Source organism: Coniophora puteana (assembly GCF_000271625.1).
Source record: "Coniophora puteana RWD-64-598 SS2 unplaced genomic scaffold CONPUscaffold_5, whole genome shotgun sequence".
Classification (NCBI taxonomy): Eukaryota; Fungi; Basidiomycota; class Agaricomycetes; order Boletales; family Coniophoraceae; genus Coniophora; species Coniophora puteana.
Window position 1 is genome coordinate 277,939 of NW_006913057.1, and position 19,442 is coordinate 297,380.

General features: G+C 57.5%; 4 protein-coding genes across 4 annotated transcripts; 2 read left to right on the forward strand and 2 right to left on the reverse strand.

The window, feature by feature from the left end:
- Positions 1 to 370: 370 nt before the first annotated feature.
- CONPUDRAFT_122228 (glycoside hydrolase family 85 protein) lies at positions 371 to 3,669 on the reverse strand. Its single transcript, XM_007769431.1, has 7 exons — positions 3,381 to 3,669; positions 3,304 to 3,321; positions 3,172 to 3,245; positions 3,036 to 3,119; positions 2,663 to 2,968; positions 2,493 to 2,598; positions 371 to 2,437 (listed from the first exon to the last, which is right to left on the reverse strand). Exons 1-7 carry the CDS (start codon positions 3,552 to 3,554, stop codon positions 695 to 697), a joined length of 2,505 nt encoding a protein of 834 aa, XP_007767621.1. The 5' UTR covers positions 3,555 to 3,669; the 3' UTR covers positions 371 to 694.
- Positions 3,670 to 4,555: 886 nt separating this feature from the next.
- On the forward strand, positions 4,556 to 5,407 carry CONPUDRAFT_72142 (uncharacterized protein; the record flags this gene model as incomplete). The annotated part of the gene is made up of 5 exons (XM_007769271.1): positions 4,556 to 4,687; positions 4,755 to 4,783; positions 4,840 to 4,889; positions 4,942 to 5,312; positions 5,375 to 5,407. The coding sequence occupies 5 exons, from the start codon at positions 4,556 to 4,558 to the stop codon at positions 5,405 to 5,407; spliced, it is 615 nt and encodes a 204-aa protein (XP_007767461.1).
- Positions 5,408 to 7,506: 2,099 nt separating this feature from the next.
- CONPUDRAFT_54483 (Suf-domain-containing protein) lies at positions 7,507 to 10,429 on the forward strand (the record flags this gene model as incomplete). Its single annotated transcript, XM_007769202.1, has 9 exons — positions 7,507 to 7,611; positions 7,783 to 7,965; positions 8,164 to 8,297; positions 8,383 to 8,515; positions 8,595 to 8,735; positions 8,804 to 9,132; positions 9,198 to 9,287; positions 9,357 to 9,937; positions 10,008 to 10,429. 9 exons carry the CDS (start codon positions 7,507 to 7,509, stop codon positions 10,427 to 10,429), a joined length of 2,118 nt encoding a protein of 705 aa, XP_007767392.1.
- A 1,834-nt stretch (positions 10,430 to 12,263) lies between these two features.
- On the reverse strand, positions 12,264 to 17,444 carry CONPUDRAFT_102455 (AAA-domain-containing protein). The gene is made up of 8 exons (XM_007769433.1): positions 17,289 to 17,444; positions 16,976 to 17,222; positions 16,706 to 16,879; positions 16,056 to 16,643; positions 15,584 to 15,793; positions 15,365 to 15,519; positions 14,776 to 15,309; positions 12,264 to 14,720 (listed from the first exon to the last, which is right to left on the reverse strand). The coding sequence occupies exons 1-8, from the start codon at positions 17,403 to 17,405 to the stop codon at positions 12,543 to 12,545; spliced, it is 4,203 nt and encodes a 1,400-aa protein (XP_007767623.1). The 5' UTR covers positions 17,406 to 17,444; the 3' UTR covers positions 12,264 to 12,542.
- Positions 17,445 to 19,442: the final 1,998 nt, after the last annotated feature.

Genomic DNA, 19,442 nt, shown 5'->3' on the forward strand with positions numbered 1-19,442 from the left:
GTGCCTCGCGAAGAGTCTGAAGGAGGTCAACGCGGGTTCCGGGGAAGCATCTGGAGATCGGTTCTCTCGCTGGCGAGTCATAAGTTGCGCTGTGGATGGTGACATGTTCTGAGGAGAGCTGCCTCCATGCTTCCTCTTGCGAGGCGCCGACCATTCCCTGCGGATTCCCTAGGCCAATGAGCAAAGTTTGAAACGATCAACTGAAGGCGAAACAAATTCCAGGGCAATGTAGACAAGTAGGCAAGGATCTGAGGGAGGTGAAAAAGCTGTAGACGCAAGTAAAGCGTTGCAAGCCGTTCAACGGCTGCGGCATCAGCCAAGGCTGTGCGAAAATGATGGATATACAAGGACCCACACGGTCCTCGGCAGCAATAGATATAGACGCCAAATTTAAACAGATCGTGACGTCTCAACGCTTTGTCACTTATGAACTGGAGATGTAGACAGAAGAATGCGAATCCGTAGCAGGGCAGGGACATTATGTTGTTATGGATTCAGGAGAAAACTTAGGAATCACGAATGCCACCATCCGTATTTACTTTTACTGCAGCCGCAGCTCATCGCCTGGTTTCATGGCGCTTAAGTATCTCCTACCTTGTGTCTACGTTTGGCAAAACCCTTCTTCCTCCAAGAAAAACAAAGGGCAACGTATGTTGCATCTTCTTCCACACCGCTGGAGAAAGGTGAAGCCCCTTCACCCATTCCTAGGAAGCATCCAATCCACCCACGCACACCAATCCCACCCAATCACCTCCCCGCGCTGCGTCACCCCCTGCACATAAAACCTCACCCCCCTGGGCGCCTCATCGCCCCCGCTCATCGACATCCCAGACACCCCCTCCAAACACCGCGGATCCACAACAAACCCGAGCGCACGCCCATCGTACCCCGTCGTGCCCACCCACGTCGCCCTCTCCGGCGCTGGATTGGGGTACTCTGGCTTTAGGCCGTCGTGTGCGAAGCGCGCGAGCGCGTATATATTGAAGTACGCGAACTCGACCTCGGGCGCCGGCGGTGAGGGACGGAGGAGCCAGAGCGGGGTAGGGTCGTCTGGTAGGATCGGGTTCTGGGGGAGTGTGAAAGGCGGGAGGGAGGTGGAGAGGGTCCAGGAGAGGGTGCCCGGGGCGAAGGCGCGTGCGCCGCGGGGTGTGGGTGCATAGGCTTCACCCGAGACGTATGAAGGGGAGTAGGTGGGAGTGTAGGACACGTAGAGGATGCTTGTGGTTTGCTCAGGAGGAGCGAGGGAGGCGTTCGGTGATAAGAGGGAAGGGTACGCGGTGAGTTGGCCAAGAAGGAGCGAGAATGAGCATGTTTTGGATGGGTCTTCGGTTGCGAAGCCAATGACGAGGCCGATGTTGACTGTCTCCGTCTGAGTCGAGCTCGTGCTGCCTTTGAGTACTGTTACCTGGACACTCTGCTGCTCCCATCCTGCGCTCAACGAGGTCTGCACAACCTCCCCGACCTCCACATCGCACCCTTCCGAACCCGCACCCGAACGCACCGATAAGCCCAAGTCAAGATCCACCCCACCCTCTTCGCCTTCAGCGGTAGCCGCAACCACAATCTTGAACACAACGCGCATATCGTACGCCTTCCCAGGCGTAAACGCAAGCGCCTGCACAGGCACCCACACACAGCGGAAAAACGCGTCCTCCGCACCCGTACCCCGCGCCTTCACATCGAGCCTCAGCACGTTCCCTCCCACCCAGCCATCCTCAAAGTCCAGCGCCACCTTCGTGCCCGGAAGCGCCTCCTCGCGCGGCTCGCCTTCCCATGAGAGCTGCGGAACAGGCCAGAGCAGATCGCCGAGCGACGTCTGCTTGTGCACGTCCGTCCAGCCCGCTTTGACGCCCTCGCCAGGGCGGGCGTCGAGGACGCGAGCGCCGTTGACGAACCACGCCTTGCCGACACCGGGGCAGAAGGACGTGAAGAACGTCCGTGCCACCGGATCGGGCGGGAGCTTGCGGTCGAAAAACGCTGTGACGGGTCTGTACCCGCCCAGCTCGAGCGCGAACGGCGCTTGCCTCTCGGGATGCGGCGGTACCGGCACCTCCCTCTCCCCCCCTCCTTCTCCTGGAGCGTCGGTCGTGCCGGTGCCAAGCCCGCGAGGCCCAAGCCACAGCAAGCGCTCGTACGCCCACCACGCGTCCCAGTTGAAGCCCTCTTTGTCTTGCTCGCTTTCCCATGTCCACGCCTGCCCGAAGAGCGCGGCGCTCAGCCCGAGCCCCTGAGGGTCGATGTGCGTAAGCGCCTTGTATGCACCGAACCCGCCGCCGCCGTAGGATCCGCGGCCCCAAATATCGACGCCTGTGTGGATGCTTTGGAGGGATTTGGACAACAAGGGTGGGTTGACAGATGCAGAGGGTGAGGAAGAGAGGAGGGCAGGATCGATGCTGAGGAAGTATTGGGCTGTGAGTTGGGGGTATGTGGGCGGCCACTGGAGCGTCTCGCTTAAGATACGAAGGAAAAGATGAGCAGAGACGAATACGCACAGTGTAGTTGGTGAAAAACGAGTCCGACGCGAGGAAAAATGGTAGATTGTACGCGTTCAGCCGGTCTTGCCAACGCAGCTGGCCGTTGACAATGACACTGTCATACCTGTGGCGGTGCACCCACATCAGCTTCCACGTAGTCCTTTACAAAGCCAATGCAATCGACTTACCAACAAACTTCTGCATGCCCCCCAACGCGCTCGCTCATCTCCTCCCTCAGCATCCCGATCCACACAGTCAGCGCTCTGCACTGCTCCGGTCCGCCTCTCAACGGACACTCGACGTTGAGCAGCCATCCGTCGAACCCTCGCTGGGCCGCGAGCTCGGCGAGACGCGTCGCGTAGTGTCGGGACACCGGGAAGGTCGTGGGGCGGTTCACGGGACCAGTTGTAAGGTCGCCTGTGGGAGGCGGGGGCGAGGGAGGGGGACCGACGATGAGTCGCAGGACGTCTGCTTCGGCGGGGCCTTCAAATATGCTGGATGTATGCGTTAGATATAGGCAGGGCGGGACAGGTGAAGGTGTAGGCGAGATAGAAGACGTACAGTGTGCCCAACATTTTGACGCCTTGGCGGTGAGCGGCGGTTGTCCATCCTGAAGGCGGGATCGTTACCCGGTGATGAGCGAAGCTGTAATGAAAGGGTCAGGGCTTTTTCTCGAACGTTTCGTATGGCCACGCACTAGACGAAGGTATCGCAGTGCTGCCAGAAGTTGAACGTGTAGGCTTGTTCAGACGGCGTCTCTGTGTATCCGCCCTGGGAAAGGAGTCAGTGTCTGCCTAGATTGATGACGGGTATCGACAATCCCAATCACCTTGTAATCATGGCAGACCTGTGGGACACGAGCAGTCAGAACTCTGACGTCTCACACGACATCAATCTGCCGCGCACCAGAAGCTTCCCCGCTTGCCTTCCATCCGCTTTCAACTGCCGAGGCTGGTATGTCGGTACACTCGACAGTCTTAAAGTCGCCGTCGCCGTCGCAGCATCTAGATCGGCCAGAGAGCTGAAGTATGGGTTTGCATCGCAGACGGTAAACGTGAGTCCTGTGCCTCGCAGAGGCATGGTGGTCAATTGGAGCCTACTTCCTTTGCTATATAGCACAAATTCTCCCGAGAGAGAGAATGGGATATGATGAAGAATGTGAGAAGGAAGCCATCCATCGTCGCCAGCGCTTAGTAGGATGGATTAGCGCTGGCGACAGACCAAGAAAAGCACACGGCGTTGATGAAGCCGAATATGCCGAAGCGGAGTTTTAATCACAGCGTCGGATGTCGATGAGCGTGTCTAATTCCCGCTTCCCGCGTCCCTTACCCAAACCCTTACTATGCTAGTTCACGCATCTTCGGCCCTATGTTTTCTTTGTCTAAGGCTTGATAATATGAGGGGCGATCTAGTAAGGAAAGTAGGAGAGCGCTTTTCGCCCTGTTAGGTTCCGATTCCCGAAGCCACAGCCAGCCATGTGCAAATAAGTGCTCTCCAAGACCTTCACCTGCGTCATGGTTTCAGGCAAGCCAGGAAGCCCCTCAAGGTCAGCTCCGTGGAAATTCTACCTCGAATAACGGTGAAACTCTCCTCTAGCTCTAAACTGTTCAAACACGACTCTGAGGGTCTGAAGCTATCGGATGACGCTCTGTGACGTCGAGAAAGCTATGCCGAAACACGATAATTTTCTTGGCCTTCACCGTGGCCGTTTCTGATCGCCGTCTACTTGTCCCACTGAATCTCCTTTGTCGACTACCATTAGGACTACGCCGCTCCGGAGGACGTTTCTAGAGGACGTTTCATCAGGACTCCTTGGACTTCCTCCTGTGTCATCTACCGGCTCTTGACCTCTTGACCGCAAACACCCACGGTTTACTCGTCATCCGGAAACATGACGTCGATAATCTCAAACACCTACTCGTCCCAAACAGCGGCTACCATACTCCTACGCGCTCAGCCTACCCAATACCCCTCATCATAAAGGTATAAAGGCCTTCACAGTTTTGCGGTGGAACGAAATCACAACCAACTCTCACCACAAACCAACAACACCTCACTCATAACTCGTATACTCGCCAACAATGTTCTGCAACTCTGTTACAATCGCCCTTGCGCTTACTCTCACCTCGGCTGTTCATGGCACCACGCTCGCCACTCGTGGTGGTGGCGGTGGTGACTGTAACGGTATAACGGGGTGGCACCGCAATCAACCGGTAAGTGTCGACGTTCCCTCCGGGTTTAATTATCAGACGTCTGATATTGAATTTGTTCATCAAACAGTACTCACGTGGCGACGAGGTATCTTACTGGTATGCGTTCTTTTATATTTACCTTGTATCGTATCTCTGATAGGTGCTTCTCATAGGGGATCCATCTGGAAAGCAAAGGAATGGAGCTACAACAACCCTCCCGGTGGTATGTTGCATGCACTGTATTCCGCGATCATGACACTGATGTTATCTGGTAGATGCCGCTAACCAGTGGAACAATGCTGGCTCTTGCAATGGCGGTAACAACGGCAACGGTGGTGGTAGTGGAGGCGGCGGCTGGGGCGGAGGTCAGACCTGGAACAAGGCCAGAGGTGATGATGGCAACGGCGCGCAGGGTGTTGGCAACGACAATGGAGGCAACGATAATAGCTGGAACAATATCGGTAACAACAACTGGGGAAAAGACAAGGACGGAAGCAACTGGGGCAGCCACGATGGTGCCAATGATTGGGACAAGAACAAGGATAACGGCTGCGAATCTTGCGATGGCAAGGACAAGTGGAACAACGGCAACAACGGCAATGGCCGCTACTGTTCCGGTGCTAAGCCCTGGTCCAAATCCGCACAGGTTCGCATTCATCCTCTTCTCTTCGCCGCTTCTTGAAATGCTGACACGTATCTGTCTTGCAGTACCCCGGTGGGAGCTCCGTCACCTACAAGTAAGCACCCCCCACTCCATACATCATCTAAGGCACAACTTGACCTCGGCTCTAGTGGTCATCTCTGGATCGCCAACTGGTGGGTAACGAGCAACTACCCCGGTGGTGAGTATACCTCTCTCTCGTATCCTACCTCCGATTCGATCTAATCTTTACTTAGACACCTCGGGTTCTTGGGCCGACAAGGGGACATGCAACAAGTGGTAGATCCGCTGAGGAACATCTCCTACGGGAAATTACCCTCGAGAGTTTGTTGTGACTTGATTGTACTCTTCTCAGAATTAAATATCACTGTGTTCAACTAGTTTTCTTGAATGATTATTGCTTGTTTTTGTTTTCCACAACCAGATCAGTGTGCTTTCGCTACATTTCCGTGCTCTTTCAACGTCTGGTAACAGTTTATTACCTGACTTAATTTTTGCTCAGCTAGGTTACATCTTTTCAACGTTTAATTCTTGATCGATTCTTCAAACATTTCTCAGCGTCGAACTATCGCTCGCCCCTTTGTCGCCCTCGCTTACTCAGCCTCTCTGATCAGCGTCACCAGCACAAAGAAAACTTTACACTATCGCCCGGATTTTGGCTGAGTGTGATACAATCCATAATGCCGTCGATACCTAGCCTGCTCCGAATCGCACCAGTCTGCCTGTATTACTTGAATATATTATAGTTTATTCCTTACACCATTTTCTACATCCCAGCGTTCACAGAGCCTGAACAAATGTATGGTTTCCCCCAAACAGACTCACAGACCCGCTCCCAGCCTCACTCGCATCAAAAGAGACACTCCCCGCTTCAGGCAGGAGGGCCGTCCCGCTCGTGCTTGCAGGCGTCGAGCCTTCGACGGTCAATTCAGTCCCGTTCGCGACAGTCCGGTTGGCACCAAACTACCGGAGCAGCGTCTTGTATCCGCCTTGGGCGGGGTTCAGCCCAGAAAGAACGTGAGCAAGGCGCCGCGATGCACCTTGAGCAGACGCGAGTTGCATACCTGCGACGTAGAACGAGGGCGCGGATATCGGGCAGGTGCTCTATCCTTGCGAGTGGGACGTGTATGACGCATCGTAGTCGGCACCGGATGCGCCGCAATAGCTACTGGGAAGGGTCGGTGGGCATGGTATAAGGCTTACGGTAGGAGAGGGGGTGAGTGCGTACTAGAGAGAGCGGTTGGCAGCGTATCCTTCAAGGAAGTTCAATTGCACGCGCAAGTCCGTGGTCGTGATGTAGCCCCGCTCCTGGCAAATGAATTCGAGCGCACGGCTGCCGTCCCCAGCGATGAAATGTGCCTTGATCTGTGATAGAAGATCATCGATACTCAACCCATGTTGACTCACTACAGAACGAGGTTGGCTGTAAACCTCCAGTCACCAGCTGGGATGGCGCAGCGTGATTTACGTCATAAAAGGAAGAATGAATGGCACTGTATAGTTGTTATTGTGTAAGTGGTGTTCGGGGGCGATCCGGAAGTTTGCACTGATCTACGTGAACAACCTCTGTGCCGTTGGGATAAATATGCGAGCGGTAGCCGCCAAAATCCCCACTGAATAGAGAGGGAGAACCAGAAAGGTAGTGCTGAGTTGCAGATTCTCAGAGACATGGTCCGACGCAATGGGAGAGTGTTGGGAGACGCATGGCCTTATCGTTCAAGTTGCATCATCAAGTTGGTTCAGCTTGAAGTAAGGCCTTTTGATGTATGAGCAATCGATCATCGGAACGTGGCACATGGGTGAAGTGAACATGCAAAGACAAGGAAAACCTAAGGAAAACCGCTGGGCGAGGACACGCTGGCACCGTGACGTCGCGCGGAGTCGGAGTCGCTCAGGCGCTAACGTGCGCTGAGTTAGACGCTCATTCCATAGCCGGTGTTTCCGACGTTTGTCCTGACATGCCCTGACAGCAAAGCATTTTTTGAATAGCAGGACTGCAGCGAAGACAAAAGCTCACTAAACAACAGTCTTCTGCAGATGATTAAGGCAGGATGCGATGACAGACGACACGGCCAAGACAGGACTGGGGAGGGTTCGAGCGTGGGAATGCTGGCGTGTCGGATGAAGTCAGCCGACGGTGAGCAAAAGTTGTCGAGCGCGCGTCTCAACAACAACGTTCATGTCTGAACAACAACAGGCTGACCCCAACAACCCTCAAACCAATGATCTCGAGCAGACACAGCCGACTGAGGACATCCTCAGCGCTCTGAACGCACTCACCAATGTCGCCAAGAGTAGCAACAGCCAGCCGCCCACCCCGTCTGTCCCTGCTGCGCCATCACGGGGCGCCTCGCAAGATGTTCAGCAGCAGCAGCAGCAACAGCAACAGCAGGATACACAGCAAGAAGAGGCCATGAACCAAGACGAGCCCGAGTCCCAGCCCGAGTCCCAGCAGTCTCGTGCTCCTACCGAGCAGGCGTCCGCGCCGTCGGAGTGGCAGCAGCTGCGCGAGAAGCTGCGTGAACACCCGCTCGACCCAGACGGGTGGGCCAGGCTCGTCGACCTAGCAGAGTCCGCGGGAGAGCTTGAGCAGATCAAAGCGACGTACGAGGCCCTCTTAGAGACCTACCCGAACACGGTGTGCTACTTTTTCTTCTCCCTTACCTGCGTGAGCGTGTTTTTTCTGAATCCCTAAAATTTGTGTGTCTGTCCGTCCACCTTCGGCCCGTCGTCCGCTTGACTATATGCGTCTCCGTCCGACTGTCCCATGTTCGCCAAACCTGTCCGAACGATGCTCAATGTATGCGCACGTGCACGAACGTCGTTCTGCCTCAAGGCCTCCGCCCAGATTGCATACATCAACCACTACCTAAGCCCTGGTCTATTCTCGTACGCTGAGGAGCTCTTCAAGCGCTTCCTCCGCACGTCTCCCATAGTAGAGTTATGGAAGTTCTACCTCACCTACGTCAGGTTAGTACTCGCCCCTCCCCTTGCCCGATCCTTGAAATGTGTGATGAGAACATGCGTGTGATCTTACCTTTACCTTCGCCGATAGACGCATTAACACGACCCCGAATTCGCGTGAGAACATCCGCCTGGCGTACGAGTTCGCGCTGAACCGCATCGGCCATGACAAGGACAGCGGCGAGATATGGAATGACTACGTGCAGTTTATCAAGTCTGGCAATGTCAGTCCAGTTCTTTACCATCTGATACAGCCGAGCTAATTGATGTATACACAACGTCTTCTTACCGGTACGCACACAGACGACCAACACCTGGGAAGAGCAACAGAAGATGGACGCGCTCCGCAAGGTGTACCACCGCGCGGTGCAGATCCCGCTTGAGAACGTCGAGAAGCTGTGGTCCGAACTCGAGACGTTCGAGAGTGGCCTTAACAAGATCACGGTGCGCCCTCTTCCCCTTTTTTTCACTCGCATCCCTCCATGTCCTGCTCACAATCTTGCGTTCTGCAGGCCAAAAAATTCATGTCCGACCTTTCCCCCGCGCACATGCAAGCTCGCACCGTCCTGCGCCAGCTGCAGCGTCACCTCGGGCCCCTCTTCCCGCCCGGGCCCACGTCCTCGTCCAGCGCAGGTGGCGGCAAGGTCGCTCAGAATCTACCGGCGGCGCCGACGTTCACCGCGGGCGAGCGCGCGCTCGTCGGCTCATGGAAGGCGTATCTCAAGTGGGAGGAGAGCAATCCGCTCGAGATCGAGGATAAGGAACGCGCGACGTTTATTGGGAGGGTGCAGCAGGTGTATAAGAAGGCGGTGATTCGGATGAGATTTTTTAGTGAGGTTTGGTGCGTTTATTCTTTTTTGGGGAATGTAAGGAGACGGGGGCTGACTAGTATTGATGGGCTGGCAGGTACATGTCGTTTGTGTGGACGAACAGCATCGGGAAGCACGAGGAGGCGGTGAACATTCTCAAGGCCGGAATTGAGTCCAACCCTCGGAGGTACGTCCCTTCATCAACCCACGTCCTTCGGGTCGACCGCTAACGGTTACATCCTTATCGTTGTATCAGCTTTCTCCTCAACTTCGCCTACGCCGAAGTCCTCGAGAACCGCGAACAATATACCGAAGTCGCAGCGATTTACGACAAACTCCTCGAGCTCCTCCGTATCGAGCTCGAATCACTTGAGGCACGCGCCTCCTCATCCACCAACACCTCTCTTTCCTCCTCTCAGGAATATGCACCTCCCACGAACGGCTACAATATGAACGGCTCGATGGCCTCGATCGGCACGCAGCCCGCGGACGAGTCGGGCGGCAAGGATAAGGAGAAAGACAAGGACAAGGGCAAGTCCAAGGAGCTCGCTGAGCGCCGGTCCGAGTTCGGGCTGGTGTGGACGATGTACATCCGCTTCGCGCGGCGCGCGCACGATCTCAAGACGTTCCGCTCTATCTTCCAGCGTGCCCGGCGCGATCGATGGACGCCCTGGGAGGTGTATGAGGCTGCGGCGCTGATGGAGTACCACTGTACCAAGGAGGGCGGCGCCGGCGTGGCGAGCAGGATCTTTGAGAAGGGATTGGAGAGTTTTGGGGACGAGGTCGAGTTTGTGCTTAGGTATTTGGGGTTTTTGATTAGTGTTAATGATGATAACAGTGCGTGCTTGTTTGTTTCTCTGCTCCTCTGACTCTCATATAATGGTAATACTAACGCGTGACTGTATAGATGCACGCGCGCTGTTCGAGCGCGTCATCACGACCTTCACCCCAGACAAGGCGCGTCCGCTCTGGGAGCGCTGGGCGCGGTACGAGTACCAGTTCGGCGACCTTAAGGCTGCGCAGGCGCTCGAGAAGCGCATCGCGGAGGTCTACCCCAACGGTCAGTCTCCCATCTCTTCCCCGCTTATCCCTGACACACGGTACACCGAACTTACACTTCGTCGCAGACCCACCGATCAAACGCTTCGCCCAGCGTCACACCTACCTCGGCATCGACGCCATCGCAGCGCGCGATCTCGGCTTCGCGATGGCCGCCTCGCGCGGCACAGCGAACCAACAAGGCAGCCAAGGCCAAATGGGCACCGCGCTCTCAGCGCTGTCGATCGGCCCGAGTCAGTCCAGCCAGTCGCTCGACAGAGGGCGCACTGAGTCCACCGTGTCTATCGGCGGAGGCGACGCGCACCCGCACGGTGGAGATAGACATGGGCATGGTGCACCACAGAGGGCTCCGCCTGGGAAACGCGCTTCGTCGCCTGATTATACGCTCGGTGGGACCGGGTCTGCCGCTGGTACTGGCGGCGGCGGGGGACCCAGTGGCGGTGGTGGAGCGGGTGGTGGTGGAGGAGGACGGAGAGGCAGAGGCGGTGGAGACGACTTTGGGCCTCCCTCGAAGCGCCAGCGGCCGACATCTCCCCCTGGGCGCGACCGGGACCACGGCGGCGGCGGTGGAGGCGGGAGGAGACGGTTCAACTCTCCGCTGTCGCGCGATCGCGCGTCGCTCGGTGGCGCTGGGCCCGGCGGACCTGCTGGACCTGTGGGCCCCGGAGGAGGAGGACCCAGCGGAGGGGGAGCAGATTGGGGTGACAGACGCGGTGGTGGGTCCGACAAGGACGCCGGTGGCTCGGACAAGGGCGTACAGATCCCTGGTGTGCTGAGCTGGTTCGTGGGGCAGCTGCCTGCGCCGAGCGCGTTCGACGGTGCGTTTCTTCCCCTTCCCGGTTGTCATACACTGGCTGATGGCTATCGTTGCGTGCACAGGTCCCGTGTTCAGAACCGATGACCTGATGAACCTCCTCCGCAATGCGGTCATCCCGAACGTGACACGGAGGCCGCCTTCGCCTCCACCCCCGCCCCGAGGCGGTAAGCACCCCTCTCTCGCTTGCAATCTCCTTCTGTCCATTCCTGACTTATGTTCGCTTGCCTACAGGTGGACGTCCGCCCCCCGACTACAGCCCCTACACGGGCCCAAGCAGCGGTCGCCCGGGAGGAGGCGCTCGCCGTTACTAAAAACATGTAGACTGTGTTCCCCGTTCAACTCCCTATCTAGTCTGGTTCTTAGTTTGTGGGTTTCACATTGCCACGCTTGCTTCATCTTGTTCGGTTTTTTGTTGTGGTCCCTTGGCTTCTCGCTCTGCTCACTCATCGCATTGACGGTGCTCAGAGGGGTCGAGGGAGGAAACGGTCCATCACAACTTCACCTACTGTGATTCACCGTCAGAGTAGACACCACCGTCAGAATAGACAACTCGCTTTTGTGCCCGTTTCCTTGGCAAATCATTCGAACTAAATTCATGGTAATTACGAGAATATGCTGTGCTTTATGCCTGAACATGCGATTGGCAAGGGAATGTCTGGATGTGAAGCTGCAAGCCTCAAAGCATGAAAAGCAGGGTGTTGTAAAAAATTTCTTAGCTTCGGCGGATAACCAGCTGTGAACATGCGACACAGTGTGGATGATAGAGCTATTGTATGTTGTAATGACATCTTTACCCTTCGTTGAAGCAATTTTGGACGCTGCAAAAGGAGACAACTCTCAATATGTCGGAACGATGACAGAGTGTCCTCTCGAGCCTTGCCATGATCTTATAGCCGCTGTAACGGCGATTTCGGCTCAGCGATAACGCCTTGATTTTCCTTTTTGAGACCGGCTACGGTGGACGGCCTGCCTAATATGGATTATCACCACCCGCGTGGACTGTCTATTCTGACGGTATTCAGCCTAAAACACTGATTCGTGCATTGCACATGCACCCTATGCTTTCTTCACTCAGCAATTTTTTGTAAGGTAGATCGCATACCAAGGATATCTCAAACCTAAATTTAAGCAAGTTGGGCGAAGGAAAAATATTCCACACGCGTTGCACAAAAGTCTGTCTATTCTGACGGTGAATCACAGTACCTTTCATTTCGTCACGTCTCTTCGTTTCGCCTTGTCTTGTTTGATTTGAGAGAATGTCTGATTTGAGGAAGAGGAAGGGATAGCAAAGGAGCAAAATGTTTCGTTAATTGCGATATGCAAAGCTACAGTAATCGAATCTTTATAAAATACACCCAAAGAAAAGGCTCGAAACGCGAAATAAAGATGATAATCTAATAGAGCATGCGAGATCAAGATAATTAAAGTCAAGGAGAACAAATTCAAACGCTAACAAGGGCACCGCAGTGGAATACACTATGCAACGCTTGGGAAACCATGATTCGCCAACCAACATCAAAAAATCACCTACGAAAACAGCACCAAACGCACGCCCGCTCGAACATATTAGTAAGCCACACTAACCGCACCCGCGCCCTCGCCCTCATCATCAGACGGCACGTCAAGCGCGACATCGTCCAAGAACTCCAGGAGTACATCCTTGAGCTCGCGCACCAGCGCATCGCGGTCCCACGCCGCGCGGTGCCGCCAGATGCATCCAAGCGAGGTTGCCCGTAGCTGCTCGAGCTGCTCGACAGTCAGCTGCGCCGTGCGCAGGCGCAGGTCGTCCTTGAGGCCCGCGAGAAGCGCCTCGTCGACGTGGAACTCGGGGTGAGGGGGCGTCGGTGTGCGCGGGGGCTGCTCGGGCTCCGGCTGAGGAGTCGGCTCCGACTGGGGTTCGGACGAGGGTTGAGGCTGAGGTTGCATCTGGGCCTGAGGCTGCGGGTGTCCGAAAGGCGAAGACGAAGCACGATGCTCGGACATGGCCATGGGCGTGAGAGCACCATCCAAGCCCCCGGATGCGGGATGCAAGTGGTGCATGTGAGATGGCATCGGGTCGTGCACAGACGCAGAGGACGGTGCCGATACTTGCATACTCCATTGGTCGAACGACTGTGGTTGGCCCTGGGGCTGGGGATAAGGCTGAGACGCTTGAACGTGTGGCTGGAAGTGTGGGTCCATCTGGTGGCCTTGATACGGCTGCTGCTGGTACATGTACGACGAAGGCGAGTGCGTCTGGGGCTGCGGTGGCTGATACGGAGGCTGATACTGCTGATGCGCGTACTGAGGCTGGTGTTGGTGTGGATACCCGTGCTGCGGCTGATACTGGGGCTGATCTTGATATCCTGGGAACAACGAAGGGTGCGACGAATGTGGTGGCTGGACGCCGTGACCGATATGCGCGATGCTGCCATCAGGTTGAGGATGTGGAGACGGTCCATTGCTGTTAAGCAAGTGTTGAATGGAGTTTGCCGGCGACTGATATTGGTGGTCTACAGAGCCGGCTGGGTTCAGAAGCCCACCAAATCCAGCCAACTTCCGAGGTGACGGGCTGTCGACCGCCATGTCGTCGTGCGGCATACCCATGCCCATGCCCATACCGTTAAAAATGTGGGACTGTGGGCCATACTGGGGTCCCTGAGGATAGCCAGAGTAGGGCCGGAGCTCAGGTGCATGACCAGGGCCAGCGGCTGGCGTGGCGTATCCGTGCATCTGTCCTTGTTGGCCACGACCGTACGATGACCCTCCACCGTAGCCATTCTGCATGGGCTGCTGCATATCGCTGGCGAAGCGCACCGTAAGCGGTCTCCCATCCCCGGCAAGCATCCCACCGTCCTGGTTCGTCCTCACTCTCTTCGAGTCCCTCCCTTCTGGGTCCATCGCTGCGCCCGCTGGAACCAACTGCTGTCCCTGCCCTTGCCCATGGCCCGAACCCGGCCGTGCGCCATCTGCGTTCTGCTGCTCCTCCACCATCGGCGACCCACTCGGACGATCCGTCGAACGCTGCCTCTTCGCCCTCCGCTCGATTTGCAGCGGATCCGTAATCGTCAACTCGAGCTGCGCACCATTGTTCCTCGCACTCCTCCTCAGCTGCCCCTCGCCCGCACCCGCACCCGCACCCGCACCACCCCCGTTGACATTACCATTAGCAGCAGCCCTCGCCTTCTCCTTTTCCTTCCTCCTCTCGTCCCTCCTCCTCTTCTCCCGCTCTGCCATGCGCTCGCACTCGACCTTGAACGCGGGGTCGAACTCCTGCACGCTGACCTCGGCGGCCGTATACATCGCCTGCGCCTTCCACAGTCGCTCCGCGTCCTGTTCGGCATGCACGAGCGCGTTGTGCACGATCTTGCCGACGTCCTCGAGAAAGTCGTGCGGGGTGAGATACGTCCCACGGTAGATCTCCATGTTCATTCGCTCGAGGTCCATGTCGTACAGCCGCGGTCGCCGTGGTGCCGCAGGCGCAGGCGCTGGTTGTGGCTGCTGCGGAGCTGGCACTAGCTGTAGTTGCGCTTGCGTCTGCATCTGCCCTTCGAGCTGAGGTTGCATCTGGGATGGGGAATGCGACTGCATCTGAGCGTCATGTTGGTCGCCATTGACCACTCCATTGACCTGAAGTGTCGTTGTGGAAACGGGCTGCTGATCGACAATTTCCACTATAGCGTTCTCCGCCTGAACCGTCACCGTCGCAGCGGGCGCGGGCTCAACATCATCGACATCTGCAAACACGTCAAAGTCATACTCCTCCTATCAACCTTTATCAGCACTCCGCGTTAGCGATTACCCCGAGCAAAGTACTCACCGTAGCCCTCTTCGTAAACCGCTTAAACTTCCTCTTCAGCTCCCCAAGAATCGGGCCCAACCTATACTTCAAAAGCGTAACCACCCTCGCATCATGCTCCTCCTGCACAGCCAGCTCCGCCGCACTCGGCTGCCTCGGCTCCAGCGGCGGCGCAATCTCCAGCACCTCCAGCACGCGCTTCCGCCGCCGCACCCCGTCCGCGAACATGTTCGGCGGCCTCCGCACGTCCACAAGCAGGCCCTCGAAGAACGCCTCGCGCTGCGCCTCCGTCGGCGCCGGGAGCAGCACGCGGTTCTCCCGCCCTGCGCCGAACCACGCGCGCACGTCCCGCGGGAGAGCGGAGAGCGGGCCGTCAACGATGCCGAGCAGCAGAACAGGATCCGTGGGAGAGAGCGAGTCCAACATCGCGCGCACGGTCGTCCGTGCGCTTTCAGAGATGGCGGCGCACCACCCGATAAGGGAAGGTATGTACACGACGCTGGGCTGGTGTCGCTTAGCTTCAACAAATAGCTGGACGATGGCTGCTTCTGGCGTCTGCAAGTGATTGGCACGTAAATAAAATGATTCTCGAAACAAGCGCGGTACGCACCCTCGCAGAATCACCCATCAAACTCCCCAAATCCAGATTCTGCACATGATACCCCTCGAGATGATGCAGCGCCGCCGCACCAACATATCCCTGCCCCATACCCGCCTGTCCATGCAACACCAGCCGCGGCCGGTACACACGCAGCGTCTCCATCGCTATATCACCGATCAGCGTCAGCACTTCCCTCACGAAGCGTCACGAGAAGCAGGTCAAACGCACATTGCACAAGCATCTCGCGCTCCAACGCGCCCTCCTCGCCCTCATCCTCCCACTGCGCCTCCTCAAGCGCATTGCGCTTCTTATTCGGCGGAAGCACGCGGTCGATCGAGCTCTTCACGCGGTCCACAGTCTCCTCGAGTAAGGGAACGAGCTGGCTGGGCAATGGTGATGCGGACGAAGCGGTCGAGCGGGCCGAGGAGGGTACGAGCTCTATGAGAAAATCGAAATAAGATGGGCGTTAGTGTTCCGCATATATAGACAGCGGCACCGAAGTATGAATGAGCCAAGAGTGTATGAATGAAAAACGAAAAGTAAATGAATCCACGAACGAATAAAATGAAGTCCCATAAGCACCGACAAAAGCCAATCATCTCATTCGCAGTCTGAATGACCGATCTCCCCGAGCCCGCTCCCACCCAAGGAAAGAAAAGGCGAAGAGAAAAACCAAGAACAAAAAAAATGCAAAACTCACTCTTCACACTAATCATAAAATCCCTCACCCCAACAACCACACTCTCGGGCCTCACAACCAACCTCTCCTGACTCTCATATATCTGCGGATACCTCCTCTGCACCGCACACAGCGCCGCCTCCGTACACAGCGCCCTCAAATCCGCACCCCCATATCCCTTCGTCATTCTTGCCAAGCCCCTCACCTTCTCCACCCCGTCCTCCCCCGCCCACCCGTCCCATTTCCCCGTCATAATCCCCAAAATCCGCTCCCTCGCTTCTAGAGTAGGCAGCGGAAAATAAAACTCCCGATCAAACCTTCCCGGCCTTCTCAGTGCCGGATCAACAGCATCGGGGCGGTTCGTCGCCCCAATCACCACCACCTGCCCGCGCCCGTCCATGCCGTCCATGAGCGCCAACAGCGTGCTCACGATCGACGCGTGGATCTGGTCCTGCTTCGACGAGCGCACGGGCGCGAGCCCGTCGATCTCGTCGAAGAAGATGATCGAGGGCTGCGAGGCGCGGGCTTCTTCGAAGAGCAGGCGCAGCTGGCGCTCGGCTTCGCCGACCCATTTTGATAGGCAGTCGGCGCCTTTGCGCATGAAGAAGGCTTTTTTTTCATTTTTACCCGCGTTAGTACAGGCGTAAGAGGCGGGATGTTGGGGGACGTACAGATAGTGCGGCCGTTCGACCGACAGCTCGCAGCCAGTGCACGCGCGAGGAGCGTCTTACCCGTCCCCGGCGGGCCGTGGAACAGCACACCCCTCGGCGGCGTGAGCCCGAACCTTTGAAACATCTCCGGATACAGCAGCGGGAGCATCGTCATCTCCTTCAGCTGGTGGATATCTGCTCATCATCAGCACCGACGACAACAACAGGGGGGAACGGGAATGGGAGAGGGGAAAGTGGACTGAAGAGGAGTAGAGAGAAGAAAAAACGCACGATCATCCAACCCGCCAACCTCATCAAACGACACATTCTGGTTCACCCCGAGCGGATCCGCATCCGCGAGCGCCGCGTCCCCGACCTTGCCCAGATTCGACGGCGTCCCCGCCGCAGCCGCCGACAGTCCAGGATCGCCGCCGAGCAGGCCTGCCCCGCCCGCGCCGGCGACGCCCGATGCCGAGCCGCCAAAGAGCGCGCCGGCGCCGAGACCCTTGCGTGGCGTGCGCGTGGGGTTGTCCGAGTCCTATCGGTTGACATGGGGTAAGCTTGGCTCAGAGAGGAAAAGAGAGGGGAGGGGAAGACGGATTACCGAATCATCAACAGGCGCCATCCCCATCCACCGACTCAGCTCCGCCCCACTCGCACTCCACCCCGGGCCCTTATTCCTCCTCCCCCCATGCCCCCCGCCCGCCCTCGCCCCGCCCATCCCACCCGGCCGCCTCGGCGCTGGCCTTGTCTCCTCAATCGGCGGCGGAATCGCATAATTAATCTCCCTCCTTGTCCTCAACGAGTACGGCTTCCCATTATCGTCCCCCTCCCCGTCCTCCTGCTCATCCGCATCCGCAATGCGCCCCGAGCGCCGCGGCGGCGCAGGCGGAGACGGCTCCGAGACGGGCGACGACGTGCGCGGGGCGTCGTCCAGCGAATCCTCGCCCGAGCCCGTGTCCGTGTGTGGATCGTCGATGTACCCGTCGTCCTGCTCCTTCTGCACGCGCGCGGAACGCGTCGAGCGTCGCGTCGCGCCGCCGGTGCCGTTGGCGGTGCCGTTGAGGTTGGGCGCAGACGAGAAGCGCTGCGTCTGTCGCGTGATGCGCCCGCGTTTGGTCTTGTGCGGGGGAGGCGGGGCTGCGGGCCCGGAGCCCGACGGGCGGTTGCGCAGCCCGTAGCGCGTTTTACGCTGTTGACCGTCCTCGTCGTCTTCGTCCTCGGCATCGTGCTCAATGAACCCGTCGAGCGACGGCTTCCTTGTCGAGCGGCGCGTCATCCGGCGGGGCTGCGCGTCGTCCTCGTCTTCGCTCTCGACCTTGGTCTCGCGCCTGGAGGACCGCTTCGTCCTTGTTCCATCTTCCACGCCCTCGCCCTCGCCCACGTCTACCTCCCCTTCGGCATCCGGCTCGCCCTCCCCATCCATAAGATCATCATCCTCATCACTCTCAATATACGTCTTCTTCTTAATAAGCCGCCCACGAGACGACGTGACCATCACGGGCTTCTCGAGAGGCGGCGCCGGGAGATCGTCGCCGTCCACGTCGTCACCGTCGTGGTGCGCATCCGGGTCCTCGTCCATGTTCTCGGACTCGTGGTACTCGGAGCCGGAGGCGTCCATGTCCTCGGGCGGGATGTCCGGGTCGGAGGCGGCGCGGTGCCGGGATGAGCGGCGGAGCGGGCCACCCATGGCTGGGAGCTTGAACTTGATTTTGAGCGAGGTTGGGGGTGAGGGGTGGGTGTTTGTGGGAGGTGGTGTCGTCGATGTGGGCTGTGTGAGTCGAGGGGAGAGTGGAGCGGGTTGGGGCTGTGGAGGGAGAGGAAGCGACGGGTGGGAGGTCGTCGGTGGGAGTGAGGACGTGGGTGGAAAGTCGAACAGGTCCTCGGCAGCTGGAAGCCCCTGAGTGGGAATGGTATGACTAGAGTCGGCCGCGTCTGGGTGGGCGGGATCTAGTTGCATCAGACTGAGTAAGCCTTGGCTGCGTCGTCGTCGGGTGAGACGAACAGCTCAGAGAAAAAGGGCCTTGGTGCCGCCTACTCCTCCTGCGTGTCGATGTATGCGTGCGTTTCTTGCTGGTGAGCGCGTCGTCGTCGTTGGAGAAGAGAGCGAGGGAAGAATGAGGCGAAACGCAGTGCCAATTGTCAGACCTGGCGAATGGAGAGAGGCTCGCGAGGGAGGTGAGTTTGGCGTTGTTTGGCGGTGGCGCAGTTATTTGGCTATATTTGATTGGATGGCGAAATGTGTTGGCCATGTTCCCCCGCAGGCCCTCCTCGCCCCGCTCGCCTGCAACACCCTCCTCCCCGTCCACCAAAGTTTCCCATTCCCATGTTCGTCATGAGTCCGGTAAACGAGAGAATCAAAGGTAGTTGTTCGTTTTAACGAGAAAACCAGCGGATTTCGCCCGAGAAAAAAGGGGGATGATGGCCAGGTGAAGATGGGTGGTCTGTAGTGGTGAAGGTTCGGTGAGAGAGACGTCGCTTTGTCGACGCTGTTGAGTGCCATTCGCCGTCGACCACACTGCGAAGGTCCTGAGTGTGACGTGTGACTGTGACCGCATTCGTCATTCCGTCACATTGCGTCACGGGTGTGCCTTCATTACCGCCGAGTGTATGCCCGATATGGGACACCGAGGGCCGAGAGAAGCTGCCCAATTGCGTTTGGGTGTGTCTGAGTATGAGCAGTCTCTGTTTTCCTCTTGTCTCGCTTTTCTCCTCTCTGTTTGACGTTCACGACGCTCACGACTTCAACGATAGCCAT